Source organism: Syngnathus scovelli, chromosome 1, assembly GCF_024217435.2.
Source record: "Syngnathus scovelli strain Florida chromosome 1, RoL_Ssco_1.2, whole genome shotgun sequence".
Classification (NCBI taxonomy): Eukaryota; Metazoa; Chordata; class Actinopteri; order Syngnathiformes; family Syngnathidae; genus Syngnathus; species Syngnathus scovelli.
The window spans coordinates 21,584,109-21,602,870 of record NC_090847.1 but is presented as its reverse complement, the minus strand read 5'-3'; the positions used below and the strand labels follow the sequence as shown (position 1 = coordinate 21,602,870).

The 18,762-nt window shown below is 41.7% G+C and overlaps 4 protein-coding genes across 7 annotated transcripts in view; 1 reads left to right on the top strand and 3 right to left on the bottom strand.

The window, feature by feature from the left end:
* afg2a (AFG2 AAA ATPase homolog A) overlaps positions 1 to 5,154 on the bottom strand; it is a 67,769-nt gene extending 62,615 nt beyond the window's left edge. For all 3 annotated transcript variants that reach the window (XM_049750126.2, XM_049750149.2, XM_049750138.2), the window contains exons 1-9: positions 4,934 to 5,154; positions 4,624 to 4,748; positions 3,579 to 3,736; positions 3,232 to 3,293; positions 2,209 to 2,820; positions 1,698 to 1,827; positions 1,559 to 1,615; positions 1,105 to 1,228; positions 55 to 156 (exon numbers count right to left, since the gene is read on the bottom strand). In XM_049750126.2, the coding sequence (XP_049606083.1) occupies positions 55 to 156; positions 1,105 to 1,228; positions 1,559 to 1,615; positions 1,698 to 1,827; positions 2,209 to 2,820; positions 3,232 to 3,293; positions 3,579 to 3,736; positions 4,624 to 4,748; positions 4,934 to 5,075 (1,512 nt within the window). In that variant the 5' untranslated portion in view covers positions 5,076 to 5,154. The remainder of the gene's footprint in view (positions 1 to 54; positions 157 to 1,104; positions 1,229 to 1,558; positions 1,616 to 1,697; positions 1,828 to 2,208; positions 2,821 to 3,231; positions 3,294 to 3,578; positions 3,737 to 4,623; positions 4,749 to 4,933) is intronic.
* A 288-nt stretch (positions 5,155 to 5,442) lies between these two features.
* Positions 5,443 to 10,691, top strand: nudt6 (nudix (nucleoside diphosphate linked moiety X)-type motif 6). Its single transcript, XM_049750568.2, has 5 exons — positions 5,443 to 5,767; positions 6,390 to 6,593; positions 7,963 to 8,018; positions 9,345 to 9,399; positions 9,807 to 10,691. Exons 1-5 carry the CDS (start codon positions 5,539 to 5,541, stop codon positions 10,178 to 10,180), a joined length of 918 nt encoding a protein of 305 aa, XP_049606525.1. The 5' UTR covers positions 5,443 to 5,538; the 3' UTR covers positions 10,181 to 10,691.
* fgf2 (fibroblast growth factor 2) lies at positions 8,499 to 16,303 on the bottom strand. Of its 2 annotated transcripts, XR_007487778.2 has the most exons (4): positions 13,464 to 16,303; positions 12,452 to 12,555; positions 11,521 to 11,758; positions 8,499 to 11,414 (listed from the first exon to the last, which is right to left on the bottom strand). XR_007487778.2 is itself a non-coding variant. In XM_049750664.2 (3 exons), exons 1-3 carry the CDS (start codon positions 13,636 to 13,638, stop codon positions 11,573 to 11,575), a joined length of 465 nt encoding a protein of 154 aa, XP_049606621.1. In that variant the 5' UTR covers positions 13,639 to 16,302; the 3' UTR covers positions 8,499 to 11,572. The 2 variants fall into 2 exon arrangements, 1 of the variants encoding a protein (XP_049606621.1); XM_049750664.2 differs by having other exon boundaries at positions 8,499 to 11,758; positions 13,464 to 16,302.
* Positions 15,988 to 18,669, bottom strand: bbs12 (Bardet-Biedl syndrome 12). The gene is made up of 2 exons (XM_049750179.2): positions 18,399 to 18,669; positions 15,988 to 18,113 (listed from the first exon to the last, which is right to left on the bottom strand). The coding sequence occupies exon 2, from the start codon at positions 18,099 to 18,101 to the stop codon at positions 16,335 to 16,337; it is 1,767 nt and encodes a 588-aa protein (XP_049606136.1). The 5' UTR covers positions 18,102 to 18,113; positions 18,399 to 18,669; the 3' UTR covers positions 15,988 to 16,334.
* Positions 18,670 to 18,762: the final 93 nt, after the last annotated feature.

The following is an 18,762-nucleotide window of genomic DNA, read 5'->3' as shown; positions in this document are numbered from 1 at the left end:
ATGCAGTGGGTACAATTTGAGGAGAAATATGTATTTGAATTTTCCATCAGGTACCTCGAGCTCCTTGTCAAAACGTCCAGGTCGCCTCAATGCCGGATCAAGAGCATGGGGCCGATTAGTGGCCCCTAAAACCAGAAGCTGTCCCGAGTGGCCCTCCTAGACAGAATCAAGAATTATTCTAAATATGCAAATAGAATGATAATCAATAGTTGTGTAAATGTGGCAAAAATATACGTATGTATAATTTTAAAGCAAGGGTTTGCCCCACATAGAGGGAGAGTCTTAAAATCCTGACAACAAGCCACAGAGCAGCACTGATAGGTTCCAGTGAATTAAATTCTGCATAGCTTGAACAAAAAGTAATATAAACACTATTATTACGTAATAATAAACATTAAAATGGAATAATTCGCATTTCTCCTAAACAAAAAAGTTTTTCATATTCAATTATATGCACATACTACACTTTCTAAATCCAATTATCCATCAACACCGCTTATCCAATGTAGTCTAATTAAAATCAGTGCTTACAGAAACCTTTTTCTAAGGCGAAATTCAATTTTGATGTATAGAAAAAAACATTTCAAACAATTTCTCTTTTATAAGTGTAACTTTACAATAAAGCGCCCATGATTCTGCAAAATGTTATGAAAAAGAAAAAGTTGAACTGTTGCCTTGACTCACTGCCTTGCGTGTCTGAATGTCTTGATTGCTAAATGAGGAGGATGAGTGCTCCTCCTTTGGCTGAGATTCCACCCCAGTAAGCCGGAATGAAGGCAGGAATGAAGGAAGAGTCGGAGGGAGGAAGGGATTTGTCCAACATTTCAACCATTGATCCTCTGGACAGGAAGTCTTATAGCACCTCTGAAAACAACTACTCCTAGCTGATAATCATCCAGTCGCGGTGACCCGAGAACTCTATTGTGTGTGTGCGTGCATGCGTGCGATCGAGTCCAACAAACCGGCATGATGTCTTAAGCAGTTCAAACTACAACATGTGCCAAACAACGGCCTCACGATATATGCCTGAAAGTGTCAGTGTACATCAGTGGGAGGACAAGCTAAAAGTGCAGGGTTGGGACCCGGTCTTGAAAGGATACTTACGGATCCGATCCCATCCATGAGAGTCAGGAGGGATGCCACCACTCGTTTCTCCACCTCGTTCTGCGCGCCCTCTCGTTTGGGACAAAGAGCATCCAGCTCGTCGATGAAGATGATGGAAGGCGTCCTGTCAAACAAGGAGACAAGCTTTCGGTAACATTTTCAGAACATCTGCTGGATTCTATGCAAAAGTTACAATGCATCATAACAATATTTAAGACTACAAGAATTAGATTAGAAAATTACATAAAGAAAACTGAAATTTTAGGAAAAAGTTGTAGTTTTGAAAAAAAATTATATTTTCTATGAAAACTATAAATTGTTTGAGTAAAAAAAATGGCAATTCCACTCCAGTCCTCTAGAGGTGATAATGCCCATTACAAATTGATGCAGACAAATTGCAAAAAGTGAAAACAGTCCTGCATGTGTACCGTTAAACGCACCACCTAAAAATTACCTTTTTGCTGCCTCCGTAAATATTTGCCTCAGCTTCTCCTCAGTTTCACCATAGAACCTGAAGAAGAAAATGACCAGCCCACTCAGATGCTATGATAGTAACGACAGGGAATTTGGCATTCGCTGAGCATGAGCCTTACTTGCTCATGATTTCTGGCCCATTGATCACCGTCATGTGAGCGCCCACCTCGTTGGCGATGGCTCGTCCAATCATGGTCTTTCCCGTGCCGGGAGGTCCATAAAGAAGAACTCCTCGGGGAGCGGGGATCCCTGGTTAAGACAAAAATTTGATGTAGGAATTCAGCAAGGGCAAATAGTAAATAAAAAAATAAATAAAAAAAGTTGGAATTTTGTGAAAGAAATATATTCAAGAAAAAAATTGGGATTAAAACAGTGGCATATTTTTTTCCATGAAAATTATCAATATTACACAAGTAAAACAATAACAAAAAAAATTACAAAACCTTCAGAAAGAAACATTTAATTGTGGTAATCCCTCATTTTTCATGGTTCTTAAACTGTCTGTCTTTTATGCAATATGAGGGTTTTGTTTTATTTTCATAACTTCACAAATCTATTCCAGCAATCAGTTGTTTTGAAATCTGCTTATGAACAGAATATAATACTTTTGTTTAAATTGTCATTACATACCATAATTGGAGAAGAGTTGTGGATGTTTGAGAGGCAGCTCTATGGTCTCTCTGATGACATTCAATTGTCTGCTCAGCCCGCCGATCATGCTGTATGTCACTTTTGCTCTTTTGGCTTCGGCATCCTTCTGCTTGGCTTTGCCTGGAAAACTAATCTTGGTCGTAGAGGCGAGACTGTAGAAGGTGTCAGTACTCGAAAAACCAGCAGAGGGCACTACAGGGATTTGCGGAGTACATTCTGTGCTAAAGGAACCCTCCAAGCTGGTAGTGGTCGTCTCACTGTCAACAGGGGGGTCGATATGGTTCACAATGGGAGATGCCGGGGAGAGGGGAGGGAGGCAGGAAGTGGGTCGGTGCGGTGTGCTGGCAGCAGGGGTCCCTGGAGGACCCCTGGTATCATCTAAGGCGAGCAGACCGAGTTGGAGGGACAGGTCGGCGGCGGTGGAGTTCAGTTCTGACGGCTCCTCTGTGTCATAGGGAGGACCAGGAGGAGGGAGAGATGGCCTCTGGCAGGCACCGCCGTCTTCTCCTTGTACACTTTCCACGTAAAGACTGCACGGCCGGCCAAAGTACGTGAGGGACACAATGTTGCCGGGAAGAACAATGCCTCCAACTGGGGAGGAAAATAAGACATGAAATCTCCACATTGAAGGCTAATGCTCTTCCTTTCATTTCATAGAAAGGTTGAATATTAAGAGAAATTTAACTTGTATGTGAAATAAACATTTTGAAAGAAAAAAAACCCATTTGAAATTGTCCAAAAATTTCCATAGTTTAATACATGGAATGTATTCAATACTTGAATATTATGAGATTAAAGTCCACATTTTATGGAAAAAGGTGCAATTTTAAAGAAAACAAAACACAAAACAGATGTTCAATGAAGTCTGTGAAGGGGCCATTATACTGTTTGACACTGTGCTTAAAACTATTTTGTTGATAATTGTTCACGTTATAGATAGAATTCTCCGCAATATGAGACTAAAAGTTCAATTATGTTCAATCCTAACTGTTGCAAACTTACTTAACGAATTCAGCAAGAAGCTCCTGAACTCGTCTGTGTTTAATTTCTCATCATCAACAGACCTAAGAGGAAAAATGCATTCAATGTGACAACTGCAGTTACACAATCATGACAACAGATGGCAGTCTCTCACTTTCTCTCACGCTGTTCTGTTGTCATGGTAACATGGAAACAAAAAATAGCAATTTCAACGAGAATGTTTTTTTAATCTTTTGTCTATTTTGTCAGAATGTCTGATACCATTTAAAAAGAACACCTAGGAGCTGTTATATATTGTAAAAACAAAAAAAACAAAAAAAAAAAACATCTTTTCTCTTTGGAAGGAGTGGTCTTGAAAAGAAGCTAACCTGGCAGAGAAAATGACTTCCTGGGCTTGAAGTACGGGACCCGTCACAGGCTGAAGCATCACCACATCGCCACATTTCACTTTTAGGTTGCTCTGTGCACACTTGGGGAGGCCCACTTTGCCACTGGGGAAGGCGGCCACAGGCCATCCCACACACACCTGTCAACAAGGACAAAACACAAAATGGAAGATCAGAGAACAAAATGCAGAGGAGATGAGAACAAAGAGCAGTGATTTTAACAAGAAAAAAAAAGCAATAAATATTCAAATGAACGTCATAACTAGAAGAAAAAAGCTCTGAAATAAATTACTTTTAATGAATCATTTTATAAGAAAGAAAACTCAGAATAATCAAAGACTTTGGTTTGGAATTTATGAGAAAAGACATGTCAAGTTTGTTTATATAGCCCTAAATCACAGATAAGTTTCATATGGCTTCACATGTGCAAAATTGTCAATTGTTCTCAACATCCCCTGATCTTAAACTCCCTGGAGGGCAAGGGAAAACTCAAAAAAGCCCTACTGGGGAAAATGAGAAACCTTGAGAAGAGACCACAGATGGGAGGATCCCTCTTCTAGGATGTTTATATCTGAACGTGGACAAAAACACTAAATGCTGGCTCATTAAATTGAATATAGACTTTGATGGCAAGGGGTGCCTTAACAGAAAATATAATTTATTAATGTTATTACAAATATTACATTTCAATTTATCAGAAAGGTGTATTTTTATTCTAATTATCAGAAAAAATAGAGAGCGGTTTATATTTTACTCTACTTTAAGAGAATAAAATATTTGTAGTTGAAAAGGACATATTTTTATAAATTGGCTTAATCTTATGAGAAACAATTGTAATTTTATGATTAATAAATCAAAAAAATACCAGAATGAATTTTTAATTTGATGAAGGGAGATGTAACTTTGAGATGAGATTAAAATGTACCAAGAATTAAGGCAGAATTTTACAAGGAGTAAAGTCAACTATTGCATGAATAAAATTTAAATGTATAAGAAAAAAGGCTGCTTTGTAGGATAATAAGACCACCTCCTGTCGTCCCGTTTGACTTGTGAGGAGGACGGGTCTGCCGATGCTGACGCCGGCCGACTTCAATGAGTTGATGCTCAGTTGTGCGAGCAACCATCTGCAACTTTTGGGCGTTTTGTCATCAGCTGTAAAACGCAAGAAAACAAACACCTTGTAAAATAATTCATGTGGAAAGGATCACCATACAAGCTGCATGGTGTCTTGGTTGTTCGAGTTCTGTGGTCCTGCGTTAACATCTCTCAAATAATCCAGATTCAGACAACAAACATGCATTTTCTCTTCAAGTTTCAAGCCGGTGTGTCATTATTACCTTTGTCAACAAATTCGATGGCAGTGAAGGCGTTGTTGCTTTTACTCTCTTCGTGACCGGAAGTCTCCAAGTTGCTCGAGGAACAGGAGTCGTCTCCTTCGTTTATCTGCTTGGATTTGTTTTTATTTTTCTTCGAAGACATAATAATAAGAAAAAATCGGACACATGTGAAAGTAAATGCATGCGTAAACACCGGGCTAAGGATTGCTTCCGGGTTTAAAGTTGACTACCGCCCCTTTTACCGTAATGCAACAAAAAATGTATAGCCAAATTAGACAGCAACCATCCCTTTACTTCGTCAAGAAAAACTATTTGATATTGCAGTGAATCGAATAACGCTTAAAACTGCGTGCTTGCGAAGCATTTGAATGTTGATGGTAGGTTATTTTATCCTTTGCCAATAACTAGTTTGCGGTGGGTGAGTCACTAATAGCAACACATGATTGGCTGACTCCGATAAATGACGTCAGTTTTAAAATTGACTAATAATCGCCCTTCTTCAATGATGCTTTACGGTAATTACGCAACTCCAACAGCGGAAGTCGGCGAGTTGGCATTAAAAGGGGTTTTAAAAGCAAGTAAAAGTGACCCAACAACACGATAACATGGCTGCATCAGCCCTACTTTGCAAATTTCGAGTGGCTGGACTTTGTCAGAAGTGGTGTTCCTCCCGTGCGTTCACGTGCCGGGTAGTTGTCAATCAGCTGCAGCGAGGACAGGGTGCCGCAGGTCTGGCCGGACAAGTAGACCGGTTTGGGGGAGTAACGGTGGACCTGGCAGCCGTTGGTCTACCAGAGGACATTAGCGAAAGTGCTTTTGCTGACTTATTGACAGGTTTGTTTTTGCTCATTTAAAAATGATTGAAGTGTCGATCTGTCAATAATTGGAAAGGTGTACTGGATGTTATCCAACTTCAGAAATTGGTGTCAGAACATAATGCGCATCAGAAAGCTCAGTCAGTCTCTCATTATTTCTTTTAGGCCCTTGGCTGGTTGATAAGTCATGAGTTGCATTGACTGCTAGATGACAGACATATATTTACCTTTCACTAGGAATAATTTGGTGACAGAAGCGGGATCTGAGCACAACAGCCTAAACACTACCTTAAAACAGCAGTTATGAGTCTTAATTTCAGTACCTGTAATTTAATAATTGTGGTATCAGAAGTGAACTAAAAAAAATAGTCCTACAGTCTGACCAGTACACTCTTGTGATAGTTAGGCCATTTATTCATTAGGTTTAATCCCGTTGGCTGCTTGCCTGAAAGCACCAAATTCGAATCGGGATCAAAACATCATTGCATCTTGTATAGTTAGGCCTTTCAAGACATTTAATGTCATAGGTTACGTACGTGCATGATTAATCTGCCTTTCGCTGCAAACTGTGGGGTGCAAACATTGCACCTTAACTCACCCATTCTTTTATTTATTCCATGGTCCTGTCCTCTTGACTGCAGATTCGTTGGCCCGATGGAAATCGGAAGGTAAGGTTGCCGTGTGGCTGCGAGTCCCCATCGCGATGAGCCGATGCGCAGCCGCGGCCTCCGCCCACGGCTTCACCTTCCACCACGCGCAGGAGCGCCATGCTGTGCTCTCCCTCTGGATGGGCGTGGGAGAAAGCAGGTTGCCTCACTTTGCTACTCACCAAATTGGAGTGGCGGGTAGGCAGACGAACATCTTCGGCATTACCACACAAGGTCCAGCAGAGGGCAAATAGGAGCTGAATGCTTGACCCAACAGCATGACATCAGCATTACATGGCTTAAAAAAAAAGAGCCCCCTTTTATGATTTTATCTGGTAAAACAAAATGGAGGCATGCTTCCCAAACGGATTTTATTGAGTGTTTGGAGCGGACGGTAGAGTTTACTGCTGGGTTTTCGAGATAGAAAAGTGAAAGTAAAACGTGCTGACGAACACGAGGTATTCATTCATGTGAATAAAGATTTCGACAAAGGAGGGACGAAAGGGAGAAAGTTGACAAATAACAATTTTACACCTGGGGCAATTTGGAGTGCTCAATCGGCCTACAAAGCATGTTTTTGGGATATGGGAGGAAACCAAAGTGCCCGGAGAAAACCCACACGGGCACGGGGAGAACATGCAAACTCCACACAGGGAGGGCCGGAGTTGGAATTGAACATGCGCCCTCCTAACTGTGAGGCGGATGAGCTACCCAGTTCATCACCGCGCCGCCCAAAATGATTTATAAAATGTATTGTCATTTAAAAAAAATATTGCGACAGTTGCGAACCTAGCATCACAAATTTTTAATTATATTTTCTGATAACCTAAAAACCTTTCCCAACTTACCTGCTTTTCAATCGTTTATTTTTAAACTATAATTTTACAACAATTTTTCGTAGTTGTTCTCTTTTCCATGCATTCCATGAGTCACTTCTTAGTGACTCAAAGTTCAGCACCAGATATTCAAATCATTTTTTTACACCGTTGTGCATTCGAAAGCAGTCATCACTAACACCTACACTTTCATTTTTCACCGCTTTCACTGTTTAGTCATTTTTTCCCCCTCTGTTGAATAGCGTCTGTGACGCAATAACGAGCTTCCTAAGTCAATTTTTTGGACTCTGGAACAGCAAGTGACATCAATTTCCACACGGAAGTCCAAGTCGGGCCTTGAACACATGTCTCTTTTACGCCGCTGTCAAATACACTTTCAAAGGAGGACGTACCAGAAGGAAAAATGTCCCTTTCTCTTCCTCCTTGCTGAGTCACGACGTTGTAAAATAAACAAATAAATGTCCACTTCATTGACAAGTGCATCTGAGTCACACATGCTGTTTAGACTCCACAAAAGCCTGTTATTATTGTAACCCCGATGAACAATCTCTAAGTTAAATATTTATAACACTGAGGACCGTGTGGTTTAAAAGCGCCGGTGGTTTGGTCCAAACCACTTGACTATATATTAGGCACCCCTCAACTTTTTGGTTTTCCTTTCTGGTGTTTTCACGGACATAAAAGTTGAACGGGTTTATATGAGTCAATATATATGTTTTTATTGTATGTAGGTGCAGTGGTTGACGAGTCCAATGGAAAGGTTCTGGTGGTGCAAGACAAGAACAAGGTAATTTGCTCTGTCATGCAGATGTTTTTTTTTCTCTTCACTATCATCAATGCACAGAAATATAAATAGATTTGTTGCACGATGAAATATGAGCTACTGATGACTTGAAGAATCGTCTTTAATGAAACGTCCATCACGTCTATTTATATTTATTTCTACGCGGCGGGCCCCAAACCTCTAGTTAGTTGACCCAGCGCAAATACAGTTTATACAGGAGCCTTATGAATGCGCTGGGCCAGCATCACAGAGCTCTGACTGTACATGCCTGCTTGTAATGGGTGCACTTTCAACGGACCCTTTGGGGGAGAAGAGAAACAAAAAACGCCCCGCTTAGATTTGCTTGCTTTCGGGTTAGACAAGTATTTTGAACAGAGGTATTGAAAAGGGGCACTTTAAATGATCAGCGACAAATCAGCAAAACACCAATGGGGAAAGAAAACATTTCAATTTGCACCAAAATGAAAGAAAAGCAAATTCTGATTTGTAGTGTCACAAAATCTTGTATTTGACCATGTGTGAAACAATTCCAGCAGTAAAGCATTTGGTTAGAAACATACAAATAAAATGCAGCTTTATTTGTGCATTTTTGTGTTCCTCATATAGTCCTAATGTGTAGTTTACATTTCTGCGCTGTATACAAAATAGACCTACAAAAATAGATATATATATATATACACATACACACACACACACACACTCGCACACACACACTAACAGTATAATTTAATCAGCAGCATTCTGTTATTATTAAATATCAAGGATAAGTGGTGAGACTATTTTTTGTTGTTATTGTTGAAAGACACTTCACTGCACCACACTTCTCTAGTCAATGACACAAAAACACCTTACTGCAATTAAAAACACTTTTTAAAGCTATGTAGTGATTAAATATTTCTGGCTTGCAAGAAGCTGTGACAAGGGGAAAAAAACAGGTTGTGTGTTGATTTTGAACTAAAAATGCATTCTCACATTTCCAGTGAAATGAACGAACCTTCAAATGAGGTTCTTGTCCCCATTGAGAAGAGGAATAACAGAATGTTTGAAAACACAAAATGTTGCACTAACTAGCTAGTTAACTTTGGTTCAAGTCATTTATCAAACAGTTGGTTTCTTGCTTTTGTTATTTTTTTTCTGTCCTGAGTGACGAGAAAAATGTCAGAATTTTTGACAATTGGCTGAAATTAGATTTCCCCCCTCATCTTTAATGATAAAATGTTGCACTAAGAACTGTAACTAAAAATGCAGTTCTGCTATGAAATAGTTATTGTTAAAAATGTATTGCTATTAAGTGATGAAATGTCTATCACGTTGATTTTTTTGGGGCAGACAAAAAATGCCTGGAAGTTCCCTGGCGGGCTATCGGATCCCGGAGAGAATATCGGTGAGTGTAAAGTTAGCACCCTAGCGAGAAGCTAACAATACCATATTTTATTATCAGTGGTTCTCAAACTGGTCTTCAGGTCTTATTGGGGATCGGCAAAATAATTAGTAATCATATCATATGAATAAAGAAAAAATGCATGCCTTCAAATGTGGAATGACAGGCCAAGAAAACTCAATTCTCTCTTTGGGCTAATTAAAAGCTCTGATTATGTTAGGGATGCCATTGGGTATGGAAGGGCTCATTGGAATAACTACTCCTCTGTAAGAAGTTCCTAGACCCCAAAAAGTTTGAGAACCCATGACGTACTGTACATTTGTTTGAAGTGCACACAAAGAGAGAAAAGCAGCTTTACTATTATAGTTGTCGTAACTTTACGTTATTCTGCGACACCGAATCCTTCCCAGGAGTGACGGCGGTGCGGGAAGTTTTGGAGGAAACGGGCATCCGCTCCGAATTCCGATCCCTGCTGAGCATTCGCCAGCAGCACAACCACCCGGGGGCTTTTGGCATGTCCGACATGTACGTCATCTGCCGCCTCAGCCCGCTCAGCTACGACATCCATTTCTGCAGGCACGAGTGCGAGCGCTGCGAATGGTTTAGCCTCGCCGAGCTGGCGCGTACCGCCGACACTACGCCCATTACGTCCCGTGTGGCAAAGGTGCTGCTGCACGGGCTGAAGCACGGCTTTGAGCGCATCGACCTCAGCATGGAGGAGCTCCCCGCCGTCTACTCGGGGATGTTTTACCAGCTCTACCATCGACGGATTCCTTCACCTTAACGAACAATGCGAAGACTGTGACTGGACTTAATGTTCTCGGTACTATTTAATATAATTAATCCACCTCTACTGCGGACTACAAATACTGTTAATCCAATTTATCCGGTTTTATTTTTAAGACGATACAGACTGGGAACAGTGCATTTGACAACCAATCGTACCTCAGCTTTCTGACAAACAGCCCAATCCGACTGTCATCCCAACTCGGCAAGTACTATCACCTTCCCTGTGCATTAAGATTTTTTAAACTGAAGTCAGCTTGTTTTAGGATTAATCAAGTCTTGGATGGGATGCTGGTTGTATATGACTGCCACACCAATACGTATATGTAGAAATGTGATATTTCAATAATGCTGGAATGGGCACTGCAAACTGAGTCCTAGATTTTTTTAGGAAAAAAAGTGTTCTTAATGTTGGTGGGGAAAAATGGCCTATTTCGGCTCTAAAAATCTGATCATAAGTGCCTTCAAATTTGAGTGAGACAGTCTTAATACATTATTTCTCAACCTATCTCTTTGACCATTTGTTTTTTGTGAGCTTGGGAAACCACTTTTCCACTCAACTGACTAGTTTCAGCAAAGATATCCACCATAAAGTTCATCCATCCACTTCTGCTCACGAGGGTCGCGGGCCCATTAAGTTCATACAGGACAAAATTCTGAAAGGCTTTCCAAGTTGACGCGTCAAAATTACCGTGACGTCTCAAATGGGTTCACTTGTCCTTGAATGGCATACAGGCGCAAAATTTGGAAAGAATCCCGATAAATTTGCGGCTCCTATTGAACGCACAAATCCAACAGCAGATTCTCCCAGCTCTGATCTCCAATATTTCAGACCTACCTCCAAGAATCATATTTGCCGAGTAGGGACCAGTATGTCGTACCTCTGTGGATCAGAAGCTAAAGTCCTTAGCTTCTACTGCTGCATTATTACAAACGGGCAAACTACAGCATCTACATTGATACTTAACTGAACCATTTTCACGCCACTTGTTTTGCATAGATTTCGTTCTGCTCCAGTGAAGCACAAATGTATTAAAACGCCTCGGGAACATGCATCGAGTGTTAGAATACATGCTTAAAGTTTCATTTAAAGTGTGTGAAATGCCCTTTTTTTTTTTTTTAAATGTCCCTCTCCAAGACACCTTGTGTTGAAAGATTTAGCTTAAAAAAAAAAAACATCATATAATATGAAGGTATATTAACAAATCCTCCTCCACCTGGCACCCTGATCTCTTCATGCCAAGTTGGGATTGTTGGAAAAAAAAAAAAAAAAAACAAGGATGGATGTAACAATTGTAAAATGATCACAGCAACTTCTTTCAGACAGTGGCGACATACCTTCACCGCCATCACACCTTAAGACATGAACATGACTCTGGCTGGTCCCAAGCTAGCTCTTGCCGGACATCGGGAGGAAGAGGATGGCTTTCTGACCCGGTCCAGTTTTACTTCCAGACTTATACTGGCCGGTCCGCTTCAGTGCCACATACATGGTAGGGTACTTCCTGGAGCGGTATGTATTGTAGTTGTTGCTCTCAAGACGCTCCAAAAAATAACATTCCTCGGTCGCTCGTCTCTGAGGACGAAGACAGAGAAGAATTACAACATCCATGATCTTTCTCTGCACTTCTTACCCTGACTTCAGGCTTAGGGACTAGGGACAGTAATTCACTGGGCTAATGTATAGAAACAATCAACCCAAACGGTTTCATTTAATTTTAAGGTAATCTTATAACGTTACCTTTAAAACAAATGGATTACAGATTATTTGATTTTGGAAAGAAAAATGGATGCAAAGTGCATATGAAGATTTGCCATAACTTTCCGTCGCAACCCAGGCTAAACTTAAACTCCTTCCAGGCATAAAAAAAGATTTCTCTGGATCAGGATTTACCTCCTCAACATACACCAAATTATACTACTTTCGACAAAGCTTTACCAGCATTTTGTTGCATTTTAGGATGTTTCAGAAAGAGCACGAAATCTGAATTTTTAAGTGACTGGCTGAAGATTTGTTCAGCAAGAAAAAAAAAAAATGAGTCAAAAAACAATATGAAGAACTACTCTATTGCTATTATCGCCCCAGAGCAGTCAGTTTGATTTATTTCTTGGAAATATGATTTTCAGGTATCGCTAGCTAGCTTGTAACGGTCGTTTGTTTGAGGATCAATAAATGTGTCTTCAAAAATACTGTATCCGTGATCTAAGCAAGCCAAAGTACACACAGTAATAGAAATAACCGACAGGACAATGAACGTGGTCCACTCACAGCTCCAAAGAGTCGCCCGTCTCTGTTCATGGCCAGGTAGCGGTTGGCATAAACCCCCTTGATGACCACCTCCCCAACTGATGTGGCCTGCAGCTGAAGAGTTACTGTGGAAACAAAAATGCCAGCTGCGGTAACTTGGAACACACTTATTGTGTTTTTTTTCCCGGGTGGTGTGAACACAGGAATACAGTTTGTGGTCAGGACTCAAGGACGTGGTCTATAAGTCACTGGAGCAATTAAGTTCCGAGGTGAACGTAGTTCAACCAATGGCGTCCCACCAAAAGCTCAACGCCTCCATGACCAAGAGTTAATTTGGGGAAATCAGTAGCATCAAACGGAAAATATAGTCAGTAAATGTTATGCCAAGTAATCCCAAATTTTGGCAGGTCTGGTGTGCTTCAACAAAAGTACCATTGATGATCCCATCAATGAGGAATAGCTCTATTCATTAGCTTCCCAACATCTGTTGGACTGTACATTCTGGTTTCTATCACAAATAGATGTGACTCATTGTTATTGAGAGGTAAATTGAATTGGCTTAAGTAGCTCCTCTCTTCTAGCGTACAGTTGAAATCAAGATACTTGTTGCTGGAAATGTGATCCTGGCTGAGGAACAAATTATTTTCCAAACATTTGTTTTCCTGAGGCATTTGGTGAGCGCCTCCCTGTCTCTCCTAATAGCGAGTGTTTACAAAGTATTCACTGTTAAGGGGCCTAACAAAGTCCTCATACACCTTGTAACTCGGGACTTTGTGCTCTTAAGAAAGTGAAAGTGCCCTGATGTAACCTCAACCTTTTTTGGTCATATAGGCCTTAGTCATCAGGAAGTCGTCTGCACTGACGTTTTGTGTTGCGTTACGTTGTTGTCTTGTGTGACGTCTAAAAGTATGAGTCAGCATGGTGAATTCACGTTACTGAATACAGCCATGTTCCATTGATTACTTTTAAATGATATTTCCAGAACTTCCCATATCTGTATGAGCAAAGGAAGAAAAAGACAGCAGGGACTCACTGTGGGGATCGCTCTTTTCCCGGATTCCGTCCACGCCCCCGTCAGATTTGATCCGCAAGAAGAAGCCGCCGTTCTTACAGTATAGCCTTTTGGGTTCCTTGAAAGTTCCGGGTGGAAAGCCACTGCTACCGTCTTCAGGCGCGGAGGGAAGCGTGGTAATCTCTCCGGTGGCCATCTCCTCCTCCTCCTTTCTCAGTCAGCGACTGCTCCGACTCCTTCTGGAAGAGCCCCACGGTGGCCTCCCACCTACCTCCCACAAACCCTCCTCCCCCTCAACAGAGCTTCACACCAACTCGCTCGCAAAGACTTCGGGGGTCAGTCTATTGGCTTAAAGAGGCTGCTCGCAAGGGCCTCGAGTGCCCTTTTGACTGGTGGGATTCACAAACAGAAGGTTTCCACGGCAAGCTGAAAAAATGTCAGTACATTTGCAGTTTCCATGTGCTTGCCTTCTGTTTGGGAAGTTTTACTTTGGGTGGGTGGCAGCCTCATTCCCTACCCCCTCTTTCTTGCCGCCTTCCTGTGTAGTAGTTTAATCAAAGCAGCTGCCTTAGATCTGTGTACAAGACTTTCCCCATTCGGGCCTCAGTTCGCATGCGCCCTGAGAGCACCGACTCAGAATAAAGCTCACGCCCACTGGCGCCCTGCAATTCGCAGACGTCAGGAAAGCGGAGCTGGGGGCGGAGAAGTGATACTTTTTGGACGATTTCACTGTGACCCTTCAACCACGTGAACAGAACTAGTCTTTTCATTCAGCCAGGCTGTCCAAGCGACAAGGTGACGTCAGTGGTTTACAGTTTTCCCAAAATGTTGCCGAGTTCTTTGCGTAGGATTTAAAATAAAGTGTCTCGTTGGTCTGGGCTTTTGTCCAAATGTAACCAACCACATCTGAAACTCGCGCTGGATCAGTTTAAATGCAGCTGGGCTCATGTTGGTGATACCCCGCAATGGCCTGAAGGAAGCATTTAGTCAATTATGTGCATCTGTGATGTGGGTGTTTCTGCATGATACTGTCTCTGCATTGATTGTTTTATAATCTTGAGAATGCCTCTGAGTCTTCATCCAGGCTGGCTGCCAAGCCAGGGGTGGGTAAACTTGGGTGTGCCAGCCATTATTATGTAGTACTGTAAATGACACAAAAGTGGGGCGGAAGTGCAGATGGACAGTCACATTTTTAGAAATAGGCTAAAAACAGTCACTCGAAGACCCAACTGGTTTACAAAAAACTAAAGTTACTTTTCCATAATATATTCTCTTTAATGCAACCCTTAGTGATATATCAATTTTGAAGGAAAATCAAAGTATTATCCCAATCTCTAACGATAGTTTTCCAAGAAATCGGATAATCGAGTTTGCTGACTTTGCAATACAACACACCTTTTTACCCCTACGCCACAAAATAATCTATGAAAGATAAAAGATATAACATCAAGCTGTCTAAAAACAGACGTGAGAATACCAGACAACTCAATTAGAGACCCAACTATTGTTGAGGTGCCACATTCCAGACAACTGTGTGTGAATATCTTGAGTATCCCAATGAAGAGATTCCCGAGTTCATTTCGGATACGGCCGCACAAAGTATTCCAAATAAGATCTGTTACCCATTCATGTTCTACCCCCTATCCTCGATCCTATCCCAGCTGACAGAGTACACCTTGAACTTGATGCCAGCCAACTTACAGGGCACATAGAGACAACTATTTGCACACATGTTCATAACTATCGGCAGGTTTGAGTCTTAGAATCAGAATACCTGGATGGAGCACAGAGAGTCAAACTCCACTAAAATCTGAGATTTGAGCCCAGAACAAATGTGTAAGACACTTTTCTTACCGTTTTAGCCACAATGAGATCCATAGATGCTTCTCGGGAAAGGAACACTGCAGACTTTCCTGTTTACTGTACAAGTTCTACTACTGTACTGGGTGGCGTCAAGGATTTACGATTTGTGTAATACCCTCAGCAATCACATTAGCCAAAATGTGTCAAATGACATATTTGATTCCGGTGTTGATCAATAACCACATTACCTACATTCAATTTTAATTATTATATTTTCAGCTCCATAGCATTCGCATGTCCGCCTCACAGTTCTGGGGGTCAGGATTTAAAACATCAGCTCAGGGCTTCCTGTGAGGAATTTGCATGTTCTCCCACTACTGTGGCCTCCTCCCACATTCTAGAAACATGCACTTTAATTTTACTGAAGAAAAGATTGTTCACAAGTGTGAATGCTTGACCACCAGTCCAAGATGTGGCAATGTCAACTGAGATGGGCTCCAACATGTCTGCAAATTTCCTCGAATAACCATTTGTCTCCCCCATGTGGTAAAAGATGATAGTAGTGTTTTAGATGGGAGGAAAATTCAATTTACTTACTACAACGATTGTCAAAGTTTTGGGGTCCAGGAATTCCTTACATGAGAGACTTATTTTGACAGACCCTCTTAATTCGAACGCCGATTTAAAGTACCACCCATGTGTACCCCTAGTATGCAATATGAATTCAAAATCAGCCTCTGAATTCGATTATTTTTCTTTTATTCTGGACATGACAAAAATATGCACATTTATTTTCTATTTCTGTGATGATATGTCACAATCAGCAAAGCTTGTGAATGATAATCGGGTTTGCTGTTTGAAAAGAATAAAATTCATCTTCATCATAATTGTCCCAAACCTAAAATAGGGAGGATATGACACAAGTCATTGCAAAACATTTTGTGGACTCCCTAACTATAACTCGCAAAACCCTGGCGATCCAGAGAACCCCAGTTTGAGAATCACTTAATCACCTAATACATACTAACTGGTCCTAATGTTTTCCAGTCTACATCCCAAAGCAAAAACACACACTTCTTCTGGTAAAAATCATAAAAACATAAGACCTGCATGATTGCCATCCTTGCTTTCATCCAAACCAGTGATGATCTCAGTGTCCGTCTGTAAAACAAGCAAAACCAGATTCAAGGCTTTCCGCCATGATTCCTGTTTGACACTAAGATTGTCAAAGACTTTGGATGGGGAAAAATCCTCGTGAGAGTCCAAAACGAGTTGTGATAACTCTGCAGAAATGCTGTTAACATCCTGTAGTTTCTGATTTACCACAGTACTGGCTTTGACTCGTGACACGCCGGTGGAGTTCGCCATTACGGCAGCTATGTAATCCATAAAACTGCCCGACAAGAGGTGCAAGACAATACCAAGGTAGGGGTTAGAACCACTGGTCCCATTTCTGAGATTCTCTGCATCCGCTTTCTCCGTCAGACGATGAATACAAAACAGCTCTGTGACTCCAGCACCAGGTAGCACCGCTTTGTCTTTCAAAGCGTGATGCACGCGGTAGGCACAAGACCAAAAGCGATCCTCCAGCGTCTGCAACTTTCCGTGTACTGGGCTAGTGATTATGGCCGTGACAAACCGGGTGTTCCCATCGGCATAAATATTGATGGCGGTTAACAGCATCCCGTTGTGATTTTGGAATTCCCTCCATATGCTGACGTGGATATCCTTGCCAACGCAGTGCTTAGTCAACTGCGTGGCGTACGTCACCAGAACCGCTCCAGTTGCGATAGCCATTTCCTTTAAAATGGAGAAAGCAACTTTTCCAACTACAAGTATACGATGCTGAGAACAAAGTTGAATTACAGTCTTGTTTACAAGCCCACTGACAAGCACCAAGTTCACGTCTAGATGCAACAGGATCCCGAGGACCTTTTCCATCCAGTATTCCTCTTTGCTTAAATCAGACATATTTGACTGGTTGCCGACACATTGGATGCCCACAGGCCTGCTAAAACCAAGATGGCGGTAGGAGTGGGATAAATCCCCACTGATAAAAACGACGTTCATGGGTTGGTTCTTGAGGTGATGCGCGACAGAAGCCTGTTCTGCATTGAGAAGAACGACGCAGCCCAGACAAACGTGAGCATGATCCTCCGGGAAGCCTGGCAACACGCATGTGGTTACTTTGGTCACGTCAAACACGGAACTTTGGATGTCTTTCGACTGGATATGACTGGCTTGTATAACTAAATTCATTGCATCATTGCAACCGTGGCTCAGTCCTTCTGCCAGGTGTGCAACATCAGTAAGACCAGGTTCCGGAACTGAAATACTTTCAGGCTCTGTGTTGCAAAAATGGCGACTTAACTTTACTTGCCTTTTTCCTTTAGCGACTTTGGAGCCTGATGGTATCTCAGTGGGTTGCTTTTGTGTCGACACACAAAGAGCATCTAATGAAATGCTGCTTCTCTTACAAACGTCCACGCACAAGTCCATCCCCTCAATCATGGCTGCAATGACATGAGACGTCGGAATCCCTTGGTGCAAGCACGACAATGCTGCCCGACTCAACGCTCCAGCATAAAACAGCAGGCTTCCGGAGCCCGTGCGATAAACCTTGTGATGTGCCCGAACTGTCTCATGAACCAGCTGGCTGACAGCACAGGTGGCCAAGTCAAGGTTGTCCAGGATACGCAAACATGAGCTGACCAGAGTTGACTCCCCTGTAGCCTCATCCTGGATAAACTTGAACTTTTTACAAGGTCCCAGTGTGGAGTGTGCAACGGCAGCTAGTGCAGAAAGTTTCTGCAATCCCACGTGCTGTCGTTGATTTATTATTGTGCTTCCCAGCATTACTATTCAGGCCTGAAAAATATAATGTCACGTTAAAGCTTTACTTCTTTTTGACTGAATATTATAAAATAAAATATCATTATTGTGTAGTGGAATTAAAAACGGTGACTTTAAAGCGAGTACAGAACGTGCATTTGAGGATGATGGTGAAAGCTAGGCTAGCATACCTTTTCGAAGAATTAAAGAAACTTATTGACTGTTAGAGTTTTGCAAAATTATTCATCTGAACGCAAAATGAGCCACCGGAGACAGTCCGCATAAACCATAGAAGAACATTTCAATTATTAACGATATTACCTGATTTCGAGCGTGTATGCTTTTCCTCTCATTTTGGGCTTCAAATGTTTGGACCGTTTGCGCATGCGTCGTTTGCACCGTTGCTACGGGACACGGATGGTACGCAACGATTGGCGGACCACGTTACATCCCGCCTACTTTTGTCTATCAACCTAAGTCACAACTTCTTATTGGTTCTCGCTCTGACAACGTGAAATAGTAAAAGTTGTTGAATCGTGTAGCTACACATTTGTACGTCGTCATCACAAATATTTTTTTGCCTTTGTAGGCTTACATCCCACGACTACGCACGCGTTGTTTCCATGGTTACAACGGAGACACTGATGGGTCCGTAACAATTGGTGGATCGGCTTTCGTTTGCAAT